Genomic DNA, 22,105 nt, shown 5'->3' on the forward strand with positions numbered 1-22,105 from the left:
TGGAGCCTTAGACCTGAATTGGGGAGGAAGTGACGGATGTCTTCCAGGGAGTGTGAGAGGGTGTGTGAGAGGGGTCTTGATGGCGTGGGGCATACATTGATGCTTACGCTCATCTTGGGGATCCGTATCCATGAAGCGGTACTGAGGTGCACCCAGCAAGGGAATCACAGGAACTCATAGCAGTCACGTGCTCCCTGGCCTGCAGTCTTTCCCTGGTGGCATCCTGTTCCTGAGTTTCTGAATGTCACTGGTGAATCATCAGGCACACAAATGGTGTTGTGCCAGTCTGGGTGAGATTCTCCCCTAAAGGCCCTGCCAAAGGGAAAACTGGATCCCACTTGCCACCCCCGGCCTCCTGGTTCAGCAAAGCTGCCCTACTTAATTAATCATCTCCTCCGGGCTGAGCGTTCATTAAACAATTCGTAGCTAATTCTTTCCCAGGGTGCAGGGTGCCCCCACTTTGACGAGGAAATAGTTAAATCTGGAACAGAAAAGTGCCCAGCGCAGGCCATCTTCCTTCATATTGGAAGAGAGAAGAGGTTGGGAATAGAATTCTTCCATTTTCATGTTGGCTTTGGCAGTTTCCTCTGAAGTCACCTGCAATTTCATCTCTGAACTCTTGCCTCCAAATTTACCTTCTTCATTCTTGCTGCCTCTTCCTGTTGTGCCTGCTCCACATCCATGCCTGGACAGCTCCAGGCACTGTCGATGTTGTCTCCCCACCCTTCTCACTTGTAGCCCCATTTTACCCCTCGGGCTCCTGTCTGTGCTCGGTTATAGATGCCTGCAACCTGAGCCTGGGTGAAAGCTAAGGCCACGGGGCCTTTCTGTCCTGCCTTGTGATAACGCTCTATAGTTCAAGTGGCTGATTGTTCTGCTGTATCCATGAGGTGGCTGTCACAGGTGGCTTACTCTCCAAGTTCTTCATCAGGACAACCCCTAAAGATTAACTCCTAGAGAGCAGGGACTGGCCAGGTTCTGAGAGGGGTGGTGCTGTCATGTCTCTTTGACATACAGGGTTCTAGAGATCAAGGCATCATTTTTGGGTTGATGCCCCAGGCTCTGTTTGCTGTATCTGCTAAGCAAGGAAGGGGGAAGTGCAGCTACTGTTCCAGTCTGCTTCTTCCCTAGTCCCGAGCTCACAGTCAGCAAATGGCAGCTGCCTGGGACTTCCGGACTCCCATAGCTGTGTCTAACCCAGTTGGAAAGAACCCTAACTAGAGAAGAAAGGAAGTGCCCTCCCACCCCTGAGAGAGTCATCTTCAAGAAAGACCACCCTTCAAGGGACCAGCTGTTAGTAGCATTGTTCTCCAGCTCCTTCTGTTGGTGCCTAATGGTACCCACAAGGTATGTGGACATCCCTTTCTTCCCCAGACTCTTTCAGGAAGACATGGCTTTACCTATGGACACAGGTAACAACGTACCGGGACAAATAAGAAGGCAACCTGATCTGTGGATGAGATGGGTTTACTCCAACCTGGACGGTGCTGCAGTCAGCAAAAGGCAGCTTTTAGAACAGCAGCTTCCCCAAATCTTTCTGTGATGCTAACACTGTATCTTAAAGGATGGTTTTGCCGCTTAAAAAATAGATTGCGTGTCCCCAAGAAAGCAGATTTACCTGGGACCCTCAGTAGGAAAAGATTGGATGAGCTTTACCCAGTAATAATTGAGGCCCCATCTCAGACGTGCCCTATCTCTTACAGCATAAAGTATGCAGAAATAGTCCTTAAAGGCTAGAGTTTTAAAAAAAATCATGAAAGGTCTCGGCCAACAGGTTCATTCCTAGTATCATAAAATATTAGCGCTAGAAAGAACTGGGAAGTTCATATCTTCCACTAGTTCCCAACTCTGGCTGTACATTAAGATCACCCCCAGAAGTTCCACTTGGATAGGTCTGGCATCAGTCATTTTTTAAAAGCTCTCCATGTGATTAAATGTGCATTGGTTGAGAACCACTGCCTGGACAAAGGTAAGCAAGGCTCTCACTCATTCACCCTATAGAAAGGGGCCTCTGACTCCTAATTGAGCCCAGGGGCATTCAGAGGTCTTCCCCAGAGCCCTGGGCTTTTGGGAGGTGCCACGATCCAAGGGCAGGGCTCCGGGCACACTCATATCCTTCACTGCCCCCACCCTCCATCCTGCGAAGGTGCTCACCAAGGTCTCCGCTAAGTGGGATACAGCCCAGTGACCCTACCACAGTCACATCTATTGGTCAACCACTGTCACTCAATTCTGTCCCTTTATTGTTTGACCAGTGATGTGTTCCCTGTCTGGAAAAGATAAACCAGCGAATTACGCAATCTTTTTCTCTGGAAGCTGACTTCAGCAGGCCGGAGGGAAGTTGTCAAAGAGTTGGAAAGTCCTGGAGACTTAGCACCTGGGCAGGATCTGAACCTTGTGCCTGGCATGAAGAGAGGGGAGAATGGAAAACCATGCAGGAGCCTCAAATGCCATCAAAGAAGTGGAGATGAAGGACAGCTGGCCCCCAGGGCTCACTGGATTCCTTATCTGCCCCAGGCCTGTTTGCTCAGCTTTTCTTAGATTCCTGGGAGGCCTCTCTGGAGCCTTAGCAAAGCCTTGTTTCACCAGAGCCTGCCTTTATATATCCAAAAGAGTCTTAGAGAGAACGCTCACTGCAAACAGAGCTGCTCCACTTTTATCTTTGTACATCTTGGGGGGCTACGGAAGATTTGGATTGCAAAGGGAAAACCAAAAAAAGGTTCCATTGCTAAAATACGGTGTGGAAATCATCAAGCTAGTCTGACTCCTTGTTTCACTGAAGGGGTTGCGAGGCACAGAGCAGGGAATATGCCTGGTTTTGTCAGCCTCTGTCTCTGTGGGAGACCAGAAGGAGAGTGGAAACTATTAGACAGAGCCAGCACAACCCCCTCCTCCTCCCCCAGCCTCTGCCATAACCACAGGTGTGAGACTTACCGAGGAGGCAGCTGTGGTATGGGGCATCCTGACTCTAATAGCAGAGGGTTTTTTAGCCCTGAGTGATTTTTCCTTGGAAAGATCCTGCTTGTCTTTGGCACAGAATGGCTGTGTTTCAAGGGAATGAGGGTAGACCTTCAATAAATTCAGAACTCAAGCCAAATCCCACAGCTCACTAGGCCCCGAGATCTCTCCATACATCTAGAGCAATGAACTTCTCCTGTCCCCAGCTGGACCTGCAGACAAAGAGCCATCACGGCCTTCTCCTTCACCCTCTGCCCCGTTCAGAAACCCAGAGCCTGGTGGCTCACCGAAGGGACCTGAGTTGGGTGTTTGCTCCAGGTGCCTAAAGTGTAACACACTTGTTTCTAAATGCAGGACTCACTTTTATACTTTTATTTCTTTCCATAAATCTTTTTTTTTTTTTTTTGAGATGGAGTGTTGCTCTATTAAGGTTGGAGTGCAGTGGCACGATCTTGGCTCACTGCAACCTCCACCTGTCAGGTTCAAGCAATTCTCCTGCCTCAGCCTCCCGAGTAGCTGGGACTATAGGCAAGCACGCTATCATGCCCGGCTAATTTTTTGTGTATTTTTAGCAGAGACGAGGTTTTACCAAGCTGGCAAGGCTGGTCTCGAACTCCTGACCTCGTGATCCTCCTGCCTTGGCCTCCCAAAGTGCTGGGATTACAGGCGGGAGCCACAGTATTTCTAATTCCCTCTGTCCAGGCCCAACCCTCCCTCTACGGAGCCCCACACAAACCATCCATCTACCTTTGTCTGAGGGGTACATGGTGATGGACATACCCAGTGGTCAACTTCAGCTTGGGACTGAGACTCAAGCCAGGAGACCAAAAAGCACAGTTTAGCTCTTACAGGAAAAGAAGAGGCACTTACTTTCCATGGACTGGACCCCTATTCCCACATAGCTGTGCAGTTCTCCTTATGTAGAATCCCTTTAGAAGGACACTGGAGTGGTCCTACACACATGACAGTATAATAATACAGTAAGAGAGACAGATATAAGAGAGGGTCTAGTCCTGTCCCACCCCCGCCTTACTCAAAAGGGGAGCAGCTTCAGGACCCGTAAGTCAGAGGTGAAGATAAGCTTTTGGACGGAAAGTCCCCAGATAGCACCTGCTTCCGGCTTCTCACACCAATGCCCGGGGCCTGCGTATAATGAAATGCCCAAGCACTTCCTGGGCTCACGCTTGCTCCAGGTGTGATATCTCCGTCTGCTGTAACCACCCATCTCATGATCATCTCCGTCAGTGTCTTTCTTCCACACAGGCAGTCAGATCTGAGCAGAAGGTGAGGACCGTGTCTTATTTTCCTTTGTATCCCCAACAGCTGGTGCAGTGGTGAGGAGCTAAAAGCAACTCAAGAAGTGCTTGTGAACCAATGGATGAGTGAATGAGAACCCCAGTCACGTCATGGTCCCCTCTGCTGTGCCCTCTGGCCATTCTCCCCAAATTGTGATAAACAGGACCTTGTCCACCACCACCCCCAAGACGAGCCTGTAGCCTTACCTCCCATGAGGAAGAGCAGCCCTGCCACGTACTGCATAAGGCCTCGGTCCCAGCAGCAGCCCAGCACGCCGATGATCCAGCCAAAGAGGATGATGGCCACCGCCATGCCCATAAAGCCAGCCGTCATTCTGCGCAGGTCTGTGGGGAAGCAGGCGAGCAACAGTCAGCAGCAGAGCCTGGGACTGAGGGCCAGGGTACACCCCAGCCCTGGGGCGGGTGCGGGGAGGGAGGGGCCCTCCGGGAGCAGGAAGGCAACCTGCCCTTCTCAGATAGAAGCACACAATCTTTGTAGAGGGAGAAGCCCCTGTGGTGACTCTATCCTTGTGTGCACAAACAGGCCACAGCAGTTTGGCTCCTAAGCACAGGGACAGATCATCACAATATCATGGCCGTTTCTTCTATGCCTCATTTGTGCCAGGCATAGCCTGCCTATCTATGTATCTATCTCAACCTTCTGAGACAGGTACTATCTTTATTCCTATTTGCAAAATGCAGCAACTTGCTGAATGGCACACAGCTAGTAAGTGGTAGATCAGAGACTGGAACCCAGACCTGTCCAGCACTCTTAGCTTCCAAACACAGCATCTCAGCCTCTCCAAGCAGGTGAGAACCAGAGCAATGGGCTGCTGGATCTGGGCAGTCAGGCTGCACCTACCAAGCTCTCCTGGTATGGCTAGGAGGTTGCATGTAAGGGGAAGCTATCAGCGTGGGGGGTCTTGTGTTCTGTCCCCTCCCCTCCAAGCTGGCTCCCGGGCTTAGCCTTCCCTGCATGCAGGGCTGCAGGAGGAGAGCCACACTTTCTGCTCTTCTCTAAGCTCCAGAGCAGATCCATTCCTTGCAATTGCTTCAGTTCCTCCACCCCTGGGTCAGTCCCGCTTTCTGAGTCAGGCCCTTCTCTGTTCCACGCCTGGCTGACCCATCAGCTCCAAGAGGAAGAGGGTTGTCTGGAAAGGCAGTATTTTTAGCAGAAGGGAGAGGGCAGAGCTGTTGCCATGGCTCAGTTGGCCACTCAGCATCTGGCTTGGCTTCCTCCCCAGCTCCCACCTCTGCCCTCCTGCACCCAGAGGCAGCCGGAGATGCTCTCAACCCCCCTACCTACGCTTCCACGTGCCCACCGCACCCCAACCCCCACCAGCTCCGGGCACACTTTCCTCATCCATCACCCCTTCTCTGGAGCTTGACCTTCTGACCCTCTGGTCATGCCACCCACTCCTCTACCCTTCATCAACACCCACCACAGCTCCCTGGGCCCTCTCTCCACCCACCCACATCTGAGCCTGTGCCCTAGCCCCACCAATGGGGCTCCACACAGGAGCAAAGCTATTTACCCTGTCTCGGCCCCAGGGTCTGTGCTCCCCAGTGGGTTGCAGAGCAGCCTGGAGGACCCTTCGGTGTCCCTGTCTGTCCAAGGGAAGTGCCTGAAGCAAACCACATCAACACCCCACGCAAGCACACCAGCTGCTGCCTGGACAATCTTTTCTCAACCCTGAGAAACAAACACCCCACAGGTCTCTTTGGAGAACACATACCTCAAAAGGTGTCCAGGTCCCACCCCCTCCATTCCTCTCTCTCACTCCAGCCACCCCATGGGGAACCCCAGTGGAGCAAACAAAAGGATCTATGGTGCAGTTTGGCTTAAGACCCCTCTATAGAGGGATCCAGGCCACCGTTCTTGTCCTGACATTGACCATCAGACACTTGACAGCCCCCGACCAGGGAGGAAGTTGGTTGGGGAGGGGGGAGGGATGGGGCACAGGAGGGGAACAGCAGCAGACCCTTCCCTCTGGTGAGGAGAGGCCTGCAGAGGAAGGAGGACAGGGCTCCAGTGACAGAAGCAGAGATCTTTGAGAGCCACAGGGTAGGTTCCTGCTCTGCTAGGGCCATCCTTGTCTGCCCTGGCTGACCTGGGATGCCTGCCCCAGCCAGGTAGAAGTGATGCTCACAGTCACTTATGGAAACTGCCCAGGGTGCCTTATTATCATGCAGCACTGTACCCCATGCTCATATCACCCTATGTGTCAGAGGGAACCACGGAAAGCATCGTTAGATCACAATAGGAGCTTGTGAGCCCAGCGGCCTGCGTGGGCAGCCACAGCCAGTCAGAGAAGGGAAGGAGCACTTCTGCCCCTTTTTATTGAACCACCTGTGCCGTCCCCTCCCTCCATCTCCCCAAATGTTGTCTCCATGGCCACCAGCCCTATACCTTAATCCCTGCTTTCCTCACCACCACAAGAGACTCTAGAGTGACCGAGGCCTGAGCTGCCTTCTCAGTAGAGAAAGGTCCCCACTTGACATGTGATCCCATCTGGATCATCTCCTGGAAATGGGATACTTTTTACTACCAATGCTTCCACTCCCCACCATCTTCAAGGGCAAAAAGGTGGTGGGAAGAGGAAAAGAGAGAACAGCTTATTTTCAATGAAAAGAAGGTTTCCCTTTAAGGGGCTTATACTTCCTTAAACAGGACGTATAATTTTGGATTTTGCGTTTAAGTATTTAATCCATTTTGAGTTTAATTTTGTACATGGTGAGAGACGGGGGCCTAGTTTCATTCTTCTGCATATGAGTATCCAGTCTTTCCATTTACTGAAGCACCATTTACTGAAGAGGGTGTCCTTCCCCCAGTGTATGTTGCTGCCTTTGTTGAAAATCAGTTGGCTATAAATATGTGGATTTCTGGGTTCTCTATTCTGTTTTATTGATTCATGTGTTTTTACACCAAAATCATGCTAAGTGTCTTTCAGTGAATGAATACAGAAAATGTGTTATATATATACAATGGAATACTATTCTGCCATGAAAGGGATGAAATGTTGTCATCTGCAGCAACACGGATGGAAATGGGGGTCACTATCTCAAGTGCAATAAGCCAGGCCACAGAAAGACAAATGTTGCATGTTCCGACTCATATGTGGGAGCTAAAAATGCTGATCTAATCAAAGTAGAGAGCAGAATAACGGTTACCAGAGGCGGGGACGGGTGTGGACGAAGAAAGATTGGTTAACGGGCACAAACATACAGTTAGAAGAAATAAGTTCTAATGCTTGATAGCAGAGTAGGGTAACTACAGTTACCAACAATGTATTGTATACTTTAAAATAGCTGCAAAAGAGGGTTTGGAATGTTTCCAACACCAAGAAATGATAAATGCTCAAGGTTATGGATATTCTAAATACCCTGACTTGATCATTACACATTTTATGCATTCATCAGAATATCACATGTACTCCTCCAAAATATACAAATATCATATATCGATAAAAACAAACAAACCAACAGGAGGTATAAGGGTCAGCACATTCATCTTCTGGGCCCTTCCCTTTTTGGTGTATGGAGGCTTCTTTCTAGGAGAAATCCTATCCCATTTGGCAGCACTAGACAGGACAATTTTGCAGAGCCCCACCTTGCTGGAGGCCCAGCTCTCACCTGGCCTTGCTCATTGGAAGGCCTGTACTGTCCCCAGGCTCTGCAGATGCCAGGAAGCAAAGGTTCTGCCTGGGGGAATGAAGTGGAAAATGGGTCAATAAGAGGTGTCCACCTTGGCCACGGATGGGAAAGTGGGCTGGGCAGAAAAACAAAATGGAAATGCAAATCAGAAAAAGAGGGAAGGTGAGAATTGTTGGAGGATGAGAACAAGTATTTTACTTAGAAGAAAATGGAGGAAAAGGCAAAATAGCAGCAAAATGAAGACAATAATTCCTCTTCCAAAAGTCTGTGTTCCAGGTTGGGGAGGGGCTGTTGCCCTCTAACACCAATTAGGTACTCTTTGCCTCCTCCCAAAGGGCTTTGTCAACAGAAGCTAAGGGTTGTGCTAAGTTGTTGATCTGGAAACAAGAATGAAAACCAGAGGCCCGGCCTCTGTATTTCCACTGACCTGGAAAGATTTTCATGTCACCCTGAAAACCTTATTTTGCCAGAGCCGTGCATGAACAGCTGGTGACTTTGTCCTTAGACCTATGTGGTAACTCAGGGAAGCTGCAACAACAATTTGTAAGGTAGATAGGACAAGAAATATTCCAATTTTACAGATGAGGAGAGCAAGATCCAAAGTAGTTACATAATTTATTGACAAATAATCTCAAAACCAGTGTACTACAAGAAGAGTGAATTGCATTCTTGAGTTACATGAGAAAATAATGCAATTAAAGATGTATTGGGTTATAACGGTAGATTGAAAAAAAATGTTTCTAGCATTTCTTCCTCCTAAACCAAGCCAGACTACAGTTAAGAGATTTCTTAGAAAGACAGAAGTCTTCAAGGATGGGGAAAATAGAAAAGGAGACAGGGATGACAACAACAAAAGTCTGCAGGGCTGACGGACGTTGTCCTAAAGAGTCAAAATTGGACCTAAAGAGTCAAATCTAAAGTCAGCATCAGAGAAGCTGAAAACCGACTTGTGGAATCCCCAAAAGGCTCATAAACTGGCACCAACAGGTCCATCTGGATCTGGTCATGAAGCAGAAGAAAGCGAGATAAAACAGGGATTTGGTTGAAGTTATTTCAGATGGATCTAGATTCCTACATCTCCTTGGCCACTCATCGCTGAGGGATTCCTCTCTTCCTTGACTCCTGGGATCAGGGTGCGAGGGGGTCATAAAACACAGTCTTCAGGTTTGGAGATCAACAGGTGAGGGTCCGCCAGCACAGCTGAGGGTCAGGGTATTGTACTGAAGTTCACTACAGCACCCTGATGGAGTTACGGACTGTGTGCATATGGATGTTGAGTTTTAGCACTGATTCCAGCTCTCTTCTACTAGGCTCTCAGACCTGGCTTCCAGGGCTCTGCCCTCCAGCCTAGAGACTAGGAGAAGACTTTCTGGGGATGACCAGCACAGAGGAAAGACCTACAGACACCAGCAGTGCCCCAGAAGCCTCCCCTCAGGCCCCTGTTGAAGTGAAGCCCCAGTTGAACTGGGGTTCATTCTGTGCTCTAGGCACTTTTCAACATGAGCAGACAAGTAACCATCTCCATATAGCTGAGAAAAGCCCAGGAATGGGGAGGAAAACAACTTATGGAAACAAGTTACAGGGAGAAGAAAAAATTTTCAAAATTATTTTTGATATCCCCAGAGAGACAAGAGAAGAAAGCTATTGCTTCTGTGAAACAAAAACAGAATACTATTTAAAAAGAACTAGGTGGGGAACAAAAAGAATACCTGCAATAAAATAATGGGATCAAAATCTATGAAACTGATATACTCAATTCTAACTTATGTATTAATAGTCCTGCCATGTTCCAAAAAAGACTTAAGGAGGCTTACAAAATGCACACAGTAGAGTGGGATAAAAATAGTGATGCAGGGCTGGGTGCGGTGGCTCGTGCCTGTAATCCCAGCATGTTGGGAGGCCGAGGTGGGCGATCACCTGAAGTCAAGCGTTCAAGACCAGCCTGGCCAACATTGTGAAACCCCGTCTCTACTAAAACTACAAAATTAGCAGGCATGGTGGCATGCCCCTGTAATCCTAGCTACTCGGGAGGCTAAGGCAGGGAGAATCACTTGAACCCAGGAGGCGGAGGTTGCAGTGAGCCGATATCATGCCACTGCACTCCAGCCTGGTGACAGAGCAAGACTCTGTCTCTCAAAAAAAAAAAAAAAAAAAAAAAGATACAATGAAGGAGAGAAAAAGAAAGAAAAGGAAGATGAAGCCAGATATCACAACACACAAAACTTGGCCCATGAGGTCCTCAGGAAGGTTATTCTATCCCATATTTGCACTTAACGGCATTAGACATTATTTCCATTGATTAAAAACTCTTTGTTGCTTTTTATTTGCACTTGAGTAGGTCCCGACTGCCTCTCTGCCCGAGGAAAGGCCTGTACATGTATTCCTGCCCATCCTCGTTAACCTACGTGTCAGTCTTCTCTCTTTAGGGGTAAGAAACTGCCTTTTTATTTCTTTGTGATTGCTAACTGTGCCCACAGCAGTATTTGTACTCAGGAACATATATATAGCTTGTATTTCTTTCCCCATCTCTTCCTGCCTTTTTAGAAAAGAAAAAGAAAAGAAGGAGGAGGAAACCCTAACTCTGAGGCCTTGGAAAAATATGATGTGGAGCTGGCCTAAGAATAATCCCCTTGGAAAGAGCCCAGAATGGTGAGTTTGACTCTGCAGGCAAAGGCCAAGCTAGAGAAAAATTTCCTCACGAATCATGTCGGGCTTGAGTCCATTATTTGTATTCCGTGACCCTAACGTTTAACATTCTAATTTTTGAAATGAGAAAGGTGCATTTATGCTTTGTTGAACTGAGCTCAGGGTGGTGGAAAGGAGTGGGCAGAGGGAGGTTGATAATGAGGGAAGGTGGAGGAGGAAAGGCGAGGAGAACCATTAAATAGAACCAGAAAAAGCTGTTCTCCCTCATGGAAAAATTTTGATTTTGAAGTTTACACTCCTATTAACATTTAAATGGATAGGTATTGCTTGCAACTGTACACAGGAAACCAGGATATCTGCATTTAAATAAACACTACTTAGAGAAAGAAAATATATGGGCTGAATGTCTTTCTATTTGTTCTTTAAAGACCTTGCACAAATAATGATGATGATTGGAAGTTTTTTTTCATTAAAAAAAACAGAAATGGTGAGGATAAGTATGCGTTAGACCTTGTTGCGATGGTAATGACTGAGGCTAGAGAAAGAAGCACACCAATGCTATTGGATTCATGGCCCCAGCAGCCAGTGCCTGTAGTGCTGCACTGCATCTGAAGGCCAGCAGGGCCACGGTCCTCTGATGGACACACAGGCACCTCTTGGGGAGGTTTGCTGGAAACTCTCCCTTCTGCATGATGGGAGCACACAGTCTGGGTTACAAGGCAGGAGGGTGTTAGCTGCCCTGAGAGCTGGACATTCATTCACAAATTAATCAAGCCCTTAAAAATCAAGGTCACAGGAATTGAAGGGCACAGCAAAATGGTGAGGGCAGAACTCAAGTGTTTTTGTCCCAAAGGATCAGTCGGTCTGGGAAGTAAGAAGTGGAAAGAGAGAGAGAGAGAATCTGCAATGAACCTGCTAGCCACGGGATCAACCAGGACAAGCTAATTCAAAGGAGAGGGAAGATTCCGGGGCCTAATTACTGCACAGCAACCACCTCTGAAGGAAGTGGGGGTTTTAATTCTGGGGAGCCACATAGAGATGCGACTGGCAGGATTAGGAGAAATCAGGCTGTTCCCATTCAAATCCTGGCTCTTCCACAGCCAGGGCGGTGGGAACTCAAGCAAATGAGTCCCCCTCTCTGGATCTGTTTCCACATCTGTAAATGAAGGTTATGACAATACCTACTTCAAAGAGCTGTTAAGAGGATTAAATAAGTAAATATGTGTAAACTGCTTAGAATAGTACCTGGCACAATGCTAGAGCTATATAAGTGTAAATAGAAATAGAAGTCACCTAAATTAAAGCAATTCTCATTTTTTCATGCACTACGACATCCCTTGAGTTTGCCATACATGAGCACATAAGGCGCCGAGTAACACGTTGGGATATGCCCCTAATTAAGGATTTGGGACCCAGAGAAAGCAGAGTTCTGGAAGCTGTTCTTATGCTTTTCAGGCACCTGGAGAGGCCAAGGTGAAGGTATTACCTCTTAATTTATTGATACTGAGTTGCATCCACCCCAGGGGGCTGGTGCTGCCTATCCTCCGAGGACCAAAACAGCCGGAGGCTAAAGCAGTTAATAGCAGAGGCACCTGTGGCTATAGAGGCTGTTGAACCCTGGGCTCTGACAGTAAGCACTGCACTGATCTGGAAGGAAAAGACATGGGACAGGACTGAGACTCTGCTGGGAAAGCATCAATGATTTAGTTAAGAAGAACTAAAACAGCGAATTCCATAATGGGAGGTTTTGCCTATGACTTTCTTCTAGGGTGTAAGTTGGTTCAGCATCATAATGTAGTCATATATTTTTCATTTTTTTAATTGAAAGATAACATTTTATGTTTTTATCATGTACAACATGGTGTTCTAAAGTACATATACACAATGGAATGGTTAAATCTAGCTCATTAACAAATGAACTCACACAGTTATCACTTTTATGGGAGGAGCACATAACATCTACTCTTTACATATTTTTCAAGAATACAATATATCACCATTAACAATAGTCACCTTGTTGTACAACAGATCTCTTGAAATTTACTTCACCTATCTAACTGTAATTACGTATCCTTTGACCAATATCTCCCCATACCCTCCTAACCTCTAATCACACCAGCCTCTGGTAACCACTGTTCTACTCACTACTTCTATGTGATCAACTTTTTAGATTCCACATATGAGTGAGATCACGCAGTACTTGTGTTTCTGTGCCTGGCTTAACATAGTGTCCTCCAGGTTCATCTGTGTTGTTGCAAATGGCAGGATTTCATTCTTTTTTATGGCTGAATAACATTCTTGTGTGTGTGTGTGTGTGTGTGTGTGTGTGTATACATAACATTTTCTTTATCCATTCATCCATTGATGGACACTCAGGTGATATGATTCCATGTCTTAGCTATTGTGAATAATCTGAATGAGCATGAAAGTGCAGATATCTCATTAACATACTGATTTCAATTTCTTTGGGTATATAGTCAGTAGTGGAATTGCTGGATTGAATGGCAGTTCTATTTTTAATTTTTTGAGGAACCTCCATAAGGTTTTCCATAATGGCTGTACTAATTTCAATCCCACCAAGAGTGTATAAGGGTTCCCTTTCTCCATTTTCAGTACTTGTTATCCTTTGTCTTTTTTATAGGAGCCATTCTAACTGAGGTGAGATGGTATCTCATTGTGGTTTTGTTACCTGTAGTGAATCCAGTGGGTCTACAGCAAACTCAATCCTTGCCTCCTTGGAAGAAAGAATCCAGCTGAGGGGCAGAAGTAGGTTTAAGGCAGAGGAAGAGACCAAGGCAAGTTTTAGAACAGGAGTGAGAGTTTAGTGAAAAGTTTTATAGCAGGGGTGAAAGAAAGCAAAGTACATTTGGAAGAGGGCCTAGCGGGCAACTTGAGAGATCCAAGTGCCCTGCTTGGCGCTTGACATGGGGTTTTATACATTGGCATGTTTCCAGAGTTTCCATTTCTCCCCCGTCTTGATTTTTCTCTTGGACCAGTTGTTCACACACGTGGTGGCCTGCCAGCACTTGGGAGGCGCTGCACACACAGTGTGTTTACTAAAGTTGTGCACATCTTCACTTGAGGTATTCTTCCCTTACCCAGTCTAGCATTTTTAGAGGAAGGTCATACACCAGTTAAATGCCGCCATTTTGCATTATGAATGCGTGAATCTGCTCACCCAACTCCTGAGATCTTATTGGGAAGCTGCTGTTCACCAGCTTCAGCTGTTTTCTTTTTCTTTTTCTTTTCTTTTTTTTTTTTTTTGAGGTAGAGTCTTGCTTTTGTTGCCCAGGCTGGAGTGCAATGGCGCAATCTCGGCTCATCACAACCTCCACCTCCCGGGTTCAAGCAATTCTCCTGCCTCAGCTTCCCAAGTAGTTGGGATAACAGGCATGTGCCACCACACCTGGCTACTTTTTTTTTTTTTTTTTTTTTTGTATTTTTAGTAGAGACAGGGTTTCTCCATGTTGGTCAGGCTAGGTATTTCTTGTCTATTGGGAGACTATCTTTCCCTGGCACCAGCTATGACCAATTATTATTTAACAACTGACCATCACCTGATGGTCACCTAGCATTCATAGGGAGCCCTCTTCTGTCCTGGTCATGTCTGCCTAACTGCCTATTCTAACAGTTTTAATTTGCATTTCCCTGATAATTAGTGATACTGAGCATTTTTATATATACCTGTTGGCCATCTGTATGTCTTCTTTTGAGAAATGTCTATTCAAAGCTTTTGCCCATTTTTAAATCGAATTATTTGTTCGTTTTATTATTGGGTTGAGTTTCTTATATATTTTGGATATTAATCCCTTGTCAGATGTATAGTTTGTAGCTATTTTCTCCTATTCTGTAGATTGTTACTTCACTCTGTTAATGGTTTCCTTTGCTGTACAGAAGCTTTTTAGTTTGATCCCATTTGTCTATTTTTGCTTTTGCTGCCTGTGCTTTTGAGGTCTTACATTAAAAAAAAAAATCCTTGCCCAGACCAATGTCATGAAACATTTCCCCTGTTTTCTTCCAGTAGTTTCACAGTTTCAAGGCCTATGTTTAAATCTTTAAACCATTTTGAGTTAGTTTTTGAATATAGTGAGAGATAAGGTTCTAATTTAATTCTGCTGCATACAGATATTCAGTTTCCCCAACACCATTTACTGAAGAGACTATCTTTTCCCCATTGTGTGTTCTTGACACCTTTGTTGAAAATCACTTGGCTGTAAATATGTAGATTTATTTCTGGACTCTTTATTCTGTTCCATTGGTCTATTTTAATGCCAGTACCATGCTGTTTTGATTACTATAGTTTTGTAGTATATTTTGAATTCAGGAAGTATGACATCTCCAACTTGCCTCTATTTGCTCAGGATTGTTTTGACTATTTGGGGTCTTCTGTCATTCCATACAAATTTTTGAATTGTTTTTTGTATTTCTGTGAAGAATGCCTTTGGTATTTTGATAGAGGATTGAATTATATAGATTGCTTTGGGTAGGTATGAACATTTTAACAATATAAATTATTCCAATCCATGAACATGGAATATCTTTCCATTATTAGTGTCTTCTTCAATTTATCAGTGTTTTACAGTTTTCATTATAGAGATCTTTCACCCCTTTGGGTAAAGTACTCTTAGGTGTTTAAATTTTTTGTAGCTACTGTACTGTAATTGATTTTTTTTCAAGTAGTTTACTATTAGTGAATAGAAATGCTACTGATTTTTCTATGTTGATTTTGTAACTTGCAACTTCATTAGTTATAATAAACATAGTATTAGTTTATTAGTTGTAATAAATATAGCTTGCTAATGGAATGTTTAGGGTTTTCTCTATATATAACTACATAATGTAGTTATACTTAAGAATTATTCTGTCAAAAGATAGTTTTTGTTTCCATGAGAAAGTACATGAGTTGGTGCTTTGATCTCTAAAAGGCCCTTCAGAACTGTCCTCTGCCTCTCCCTGCATCACCATCTTTCTCTAAGCCCCCCATGCTTCAGTCACAACAGCTGCCATTCCCCTCCCTCTTTCCATGATGACACTGTGCTCTCTGCCAACATGGGTCCCCACTGGCTCCATCTGTCAAGTTTCTCATCATTCTTGCAGAGTTCCCTAAAAAGTAAATGTCTCTGGGAAACTTCCATGGTACTTTAATAGACACTTGCATCCAGTCCTTGGGGTTCCTGGAACAGTTGGTTAATATCACTACCACATCTTTTCATATTTATTTATGTCTCCCTCTCACCAGTAAATTTAAGCTTGTTGAGGGTTGCATTCATGTTTGGTTTGTTTTGTCTTTCTCGTCTCCAGAGCACTGCCTGACATAAGCAGGTGCTCACTAAATATTTATTTGCTAAGGGAGATCACCATTCCATTCTGCAACAATTACTAAAACTGTATGCACCGTGGCATAGTGCAGGGTCAGGACAGCAGATCCACTTCAGTGACTCAAATATCGTTGCAACTTAAAGCCAGTTTTTCTCTTCTCCAATCTCATTTTTTAAAGCCAGCATTAACTATCACTTAATAATTCAACATAGCTTTTATCGTATACAATGAAAACATCAACACGGGGCCACATTCCAGATGACACACAGCAATAAAGTTTAATGAGCACATATGATAGCCCACAGATTAGGAACCCAACAGACATTTCTGCACTGTCCCTCCCCCAAGTCAGGAAGACATAGTGGGGGAAGGAAGTTTCTGTGCAAACAAAAAGTGGTTTCTGGGTCAGAAGACAGGGTTGACACTTCCTCCTCCTCAGTCCTACCTCTGGATCAGAGAGCTGCTCTAAATAGGGATATTATGTGAGGCTGACATATACAAATCAAATCCATTGTCAAAACAATGAAAGAAAAATTGCAAAATTTGTACTTGGCTGATGAAAGCTAGGTCAGCTGGTAACACAAGTGGCTGGAGGGAAGAAAGAAGGGGGTAAAACGCAGGACCAAGAGACAGAGTCGCAAACCCAAAACTCACAAGAATGGCTCCTTTCTCACTGCTGCTACACTGCTACGCCAACAGCAGAAAATGCAGAAGGGAAGGATGAAAGGAAACTGCAGCTCAGCCAACCAGGTGTGCTTAGGTAGACCCAGCTTGGAGTCTGGTTCTCTGTCCTCTGGCTGTCTTTACTGATCAAGACAAGCTAGGTTGGTACAATCTGCTACCCCACCCAAAATAAGCTTCCATTCCTCCTTCCCTATATCACACATCACTGGGAGCTGTGCTGAGTGCAAAGTGCAGGAATTTGGGGTCGCTTGGCAAGAATGTTTCCCCAGAGGGTTACTACAAGACAATTAGAATATGGGAGCTTTAAAACACATGGGTACCCTCCAGGGTGTTAGCCAACCCAGAAAAATGTTGCAGATGCCTGAGATTTGGCTGATGGCACAGGATTTGAAAAGCCTAGGAAAGGGGAAGATAAATAGGAATTAACACTGATTATGCATTTACTAAGTGCAGGCATGTGTTGAGCAATTTACATAGCACATGTCAATTCATCCTCCCAACGACTATATAAGGTAGGCGCTATCATTCTCATTTTGTAGGTTTGGAAATTGAGACAAAGGGATTTTAGTTGGCCAAGGTCACACAGCCAGTAACAGGCAGCTCTGGGAAGGTGTCTTGGTCTGTCCACGCCCTTTCTATTCCTCAGTGCTTTTCATGATCCATGCCACTCCAAACCCCAGAAGGGTACTGGACATTCAATCAAATGGAATGAAGTATTATTCAGCTATTAAAAGTATTCTTTGGAAGAATATCAAGGACATGAGGAAAATTCATAAGAGAATATTAAATGAAAAATAATGCACAAGCCTACATTTATGACCCCCATCTGAGTACTGCGGGTGTATCTCTGTGCTGCCATGCATGTCTACCCACGTGGGATAAGCAAAGGAAAAGTACACCAAATGTTAACTGGGAGGCTTTTTTGGGTTGTGATATTTTGGGTTTTGTTTGTTCTTTTCTACAATAAGGATGTGTTACTTTAACAATCAGCTTTTGAGTTATTTGAGAGATGTGAGCTTTATTGTTTTTAAAAAATTCCAAGCACAGATCCTGAGGCAAGCTGCACTAACTGGAGCTCTGGATGGAAGAGGGGCCTGGACACCAATTTCGTCTCCTAAGTATTGTCTTTGAAAAGACATACTGCCACTAAATATTTTCTTTTTACAGTGAAAGCTACAGACCTGCCATGCTCCTCTTTGGCCAACAGTGAGCACGTACTGTCGAGATGTTCACCTTTGGAGGCCTGAGCTTCCTTTACTTTGCAGCTCCAGTGCAGGCCAACACTGGCTGATTGCCAGGAATGAGGAACAGGGCTCTAAGGTGTCATGGCCACCATTACCTTTTTTGCATGTGATGCTTTCAGTGCATCTGTTCTAAAGAGAGGTGTGAGACCTTGTGTAGAGCTTGCTACAAAGTGCCCCAACCTAGTTCTGCAACTCATAGTGCATTCCTCACCTTCAGTTTACATGGGAGATTGAGGCAGAAGGTTGGTGAGTAACAGTTTCTTACATTTCTATTCTCTCCCCATGGGAGCTTCCCCACTCCAACCACCAGCACCTCTCAAGTTGGTGGTAGCTGGCTCAAGGACAGAAAAAGGTCCTCAAGAGAACCACACAGAGAGCTGTGTGCAGGTACTCTAGAGTTTAGAGGACATAGGGGAGGGTGCCTAGCTGTGGCCTGAAACAATGAGGCCAGAGGCTGTTTCATGCACCGGTGGCAACAGAGCCAAGACAGGCTGTGTGTGGGGAAGGATCCAGTGGTTTCTCCATGTGCCAAGTGGATGCCAATGAAGACTAAAGTGCCTCGAAAAGACTCCGTCCTACAGTTTTGTCCATTAGTGTACGATCACGCCAACAAAAAATGTCTCCAGGTGGGGTAGCACCAGAAATGAGAGGTGAAGAGGGGGCAGAACCAACTCAGCTGGAAGGTGTCCTCCCCACGTCAGGAGACAATCAATGGTACAACAGCAATTCCTGCAAAGCTTTCCCAAAGGAATCCCCAAAGTCCCATACAAGAGAAGGAGAGCCAGCCTTTGGGCCCTACCACATGGAGAGCCCAGAGAGCAATATCACCAGGCAGGTCAGAGCCTTGGCCTTTTACCTGTCCTCCTTTCACCAACCCCAGCCCTGGAGGAGCCAGAAGTAAGAGGGTTCACAGGCAGCAGGTAGGATTGTAAAAATAAAGAAGATGAACAGATCTGTTTCCATATTGCAAGTTTCTAAGAAAGTGGCAAGCCCAAGCTGGGAAAGGGAGAAGATGTACACTAAATATTAATATAAGACTGAGGTTCTGATATTAGATCTGAATCCAATTTTAATACCTACAAATAAAAGTTTATGAATATGTGACAATTTACCCCCAAATCTATGGAGTCTCCCATAGATATCACGTAGGAATGGATATGGCAGCTCAGAAAGGATGGGCTTAAAAGGTTGTAGTGAGAAAAAAAAAGTTGTAGGTACAATCTTTTAAATAAATTGTTTACAGATGGCCTTATACAAGTCATATCCGAGACAAGAATGATATAATGATGATGATGGTGATGGTGATAGTGATGATGATAAAGCTAGCATTTCTGATGTGCTGGGCATGTTCTCAGTATTTTCTGTACATCATCACATTTAAGTCCTCCCCCATAATTGATGAGCTTATCATTTCCCTTTTACCCATGAAATCATGAGGAACTTGCCCCATGCCGGCAGCTTAGAAGCAGCAGAACTAGAGTGAGAATCCTGGTCCGACTCCAAGGCCCATGCTTTTAATCACTGTGCTCCATGGCCTCCCAGAGTCATTGATCAGATGAGATCTGTGAAAGCCCTTTGTAAACTGTAAAGTGCTAACACAAATGCCAGTGATCATTTATGTTCACTGCCATGCTACGAGGCAGAAGAACAAATACAAGGCCCAGCGGGTATGACTGCTGTCATCCAATGTGCATTTTACAGGTGCAGGATATACCAGTCTTTACAAACAACATGGAAATGTAAGAGTAGCAACTTATTCCCCCCCCCCCAAAAAAAACCTGTAAATTCTAAAATTCTAGCAAATTCTGTTTTCTAATTTAGAAGTATGACGGGGAAGGGGCCTAAAGAGTATGTTCTTACCTCCATCCACATATAAGCAAGGATGTTTTCCAAAGCTCATTGCACAGGAGAGCAGGATCAAGCAGTATGGCAGGAAAAATGAGGGTTTAGGGGTAGTGAGGACTAAAGGATACTGGTGGCTGCTGTCCTGGGAACAGGAGAGAGCCTCTGACTCCTTCTTCTAGTTCTTACTTTATAGAAGATGCTTAATTTCTGGGTTCACCTGTCTACTTTCTGACATAGGAATAACATTCCTTGCTACCTGGAAATTGGGGGGTAGACCAGATGACTCTGCCCAGTAGTTGTGATTCTCAATGCCATGTATGTATGCAATATGCCAGCCTGTCTTTATCTCAAGAGATGGAGCAAAATGTGCAAACTAAGAATGTTATTTAAACAATAATAATACATCATGGAGCCATTTTTGAGGAAGGCTGAAGAACCATAAATCAAACCAATGATAACAGGTTTGTGTACCTCCCACAAAGCTGGGAGTCATTGTACATGAGGTAACAGAGCCTTCTCCCTTCCCTCCTTCAAAGGCAGTGCTTCCTTCTCTCCACTCGTTCCCTCTCCTGTTAAGGAGATGCTTGTTAGTAACCTGTAAAGAGTGAGTGGGCTCGGTCGACCTCTCCTTTCCCCTGTGCCTTTCTCTGCAGCTCTATTGACTTATTTTTGAAGGCTATGTTGACCCAGGCTTTTTTAGCAGATGGCTAAAACTCATTCAAATAAAGATCTTGCCAAGAAAAGAAACTCCATAGAAGGAAACTAAAGTCGATATCTTATCCCTCACTTGAAAAAAAGTTCCAGCAACAGAAATTCCCTCTTCGGGTTCATCCTACATTCATTTATTTATTCATTCAATGCGTGTTTCTCAAGCAGCTGCTGTGTGCAAGAGGTAAAGCAGTGGACCAAACCGAATTACTGGCTCCATTAAACATACTTTCCAGAGGAAGACACAAACTACATGCATATTTATATATATGTGTTTGTGGAGGGGGGAGTGATAAATGCTATGGAGAAAAAATTAAGTAGGTTGGGGGATGAGCTGTAATGAAGCAGATGTAGGAGAGTTGCTATTTAACATACAGAGATCAAGAAAGCACCCACAATAAGGTGACATTTAAGGAGACACCTGAGGAAGGGAGGGAATGGATATGTGAATGTCTGGGGGAAGAGTATTCCAGGTAGAGGGAACAGCAGATGCAAAGGCACTGAGGCAGGAGTCTGCTTATCATATTTGATGAATAGGAGAAAGACGAGATGTTCTATATACTCCTGTGTAATAGGTTTTTTTTTTAAATTATTTTTTTGGCCTCGTAATTATTATAACATGCTGACTTAGAGCCACATAATCAATCGTAGTGATCTGTTAAAAACAAAGATATACTTGCTATAACCAGCTAAGTTCTCTTTCTGGGAATAAATATATGTTCCAATTTTCCATCCTGATGACTAGAGAAGGGGATAGAGATTTTTGCTCAATTAAACTGCTTTTAATGAGGAATTCACTTGGTCAGTCACTCACCAGGGACTCCATATGCTATGCTTAGAGCCTGGATTTCATCCAGAAGGCCACGGCAAGCCACTGAAGGAGTCTAAGCTGGGGAGAAGCTGGTTAGGTTTTTGTTTTCTCTAGAAAGATGACCATGGCTGCAGAGTGGAGTGCTGACTGGGAGAAAGAAAGTCTTAGAGACAAGGCAATCCCTTAAATGATGAAGACCTGCACTATAGCAGAGAACAGGCTTGAGAGGCTGAATTCAGGGGATAGTAAGACAATACAAAAAATTGTTGGACATGGTGGCTCATGCCTGTAATCCCAGCTATTCGGTAGCCTGAGGCAGGATAATCACTTGAACCTGGGAGACGGAGGTTGCAGTGAGGCGAGATTGCGCTACTGCACTCCAGCCTAGGCAACAGAGACTTTGTCTAAAATAAAGAAATAAATAAAAATAGCACAGGAGGACAAATCTCATAAGAGAAGAGAAATTTGTCAAATTCAACTCGTTAAGTGCCTAATACACACCTAACTGGAAATGCCCTTTATGGTACTGGCTGTACAAGTCTAGCACATAGGGGAGCAATTACTACTTGAGATACTGACTTGAAAATCATGTAGTTAAAGCTGTAGGATTGAATGCCTGCTTTCCCAGAGATGGAACACAAAATGCGAGATGGAACACAAAATGAGAAGAAAAGAAGGGTAAGGACAGAATTTGAATACCGACATTTAAGGGATAAGAAGAAGAGGAGGAGGAGAATGAACACAGATGACCTAAAAGGGTAGGGCAAATCTAGCATAAGGGACACCATGGAAGTGAAGAAACGAACAGGTTTTACTGATGGCTAATGTTACTGAGATCAAATAAGACATAAGATCATAAAACCTTCAACAGCAATTTGCTGAGTACCGATTGTGTGCCAGGCATTGTGCTAATGATAGGAAGCACGGTTTCTACTACAGCA

The 22,105-nt window shown here is 45.0% G+C and overlaps 1 protein-coding gene across 1 annotated transcript in view; it reads right to left on the reverse strand.

Moving 5' to 3' along the window:
• Positions 1 to 22,105, reverse strand: part of TMEM178B (transmembrane protein 178B) — a 409,381-nt gene that overhangs the window by 38,206 nt on the left and 349,070 nt on the right. Inside the window, exon 3 of the mRNA XM_033193069.1 lies at positions 4,461 to 4,598. Coding sequence (XP_033048960.1) covers positions 4,461 to 4,598 — 138 coding nt within the window. The remainder of the gene's footprint in view (positions 1 to 4,460; positions 4,599 to 22,105) is intronic.

This window comes from Trachypithecus francoisi, unplaced genomic scaffold (genome assembly GCF_009764315.1).
Source record: "Trachypithecus francoisi isolate TF-2019V2 unplaced genomic scaffold, Tfra_2.0 Lachesis_group4, whole genome shotgun sequence".
Taxonomy (NCBI): domain Eukaryota; kingdom Metazoa; phylum Chordata; class Mammalia; order Primates; family Cercopithecidae; genus Trachypithecus; species Trachypithecus francoisi.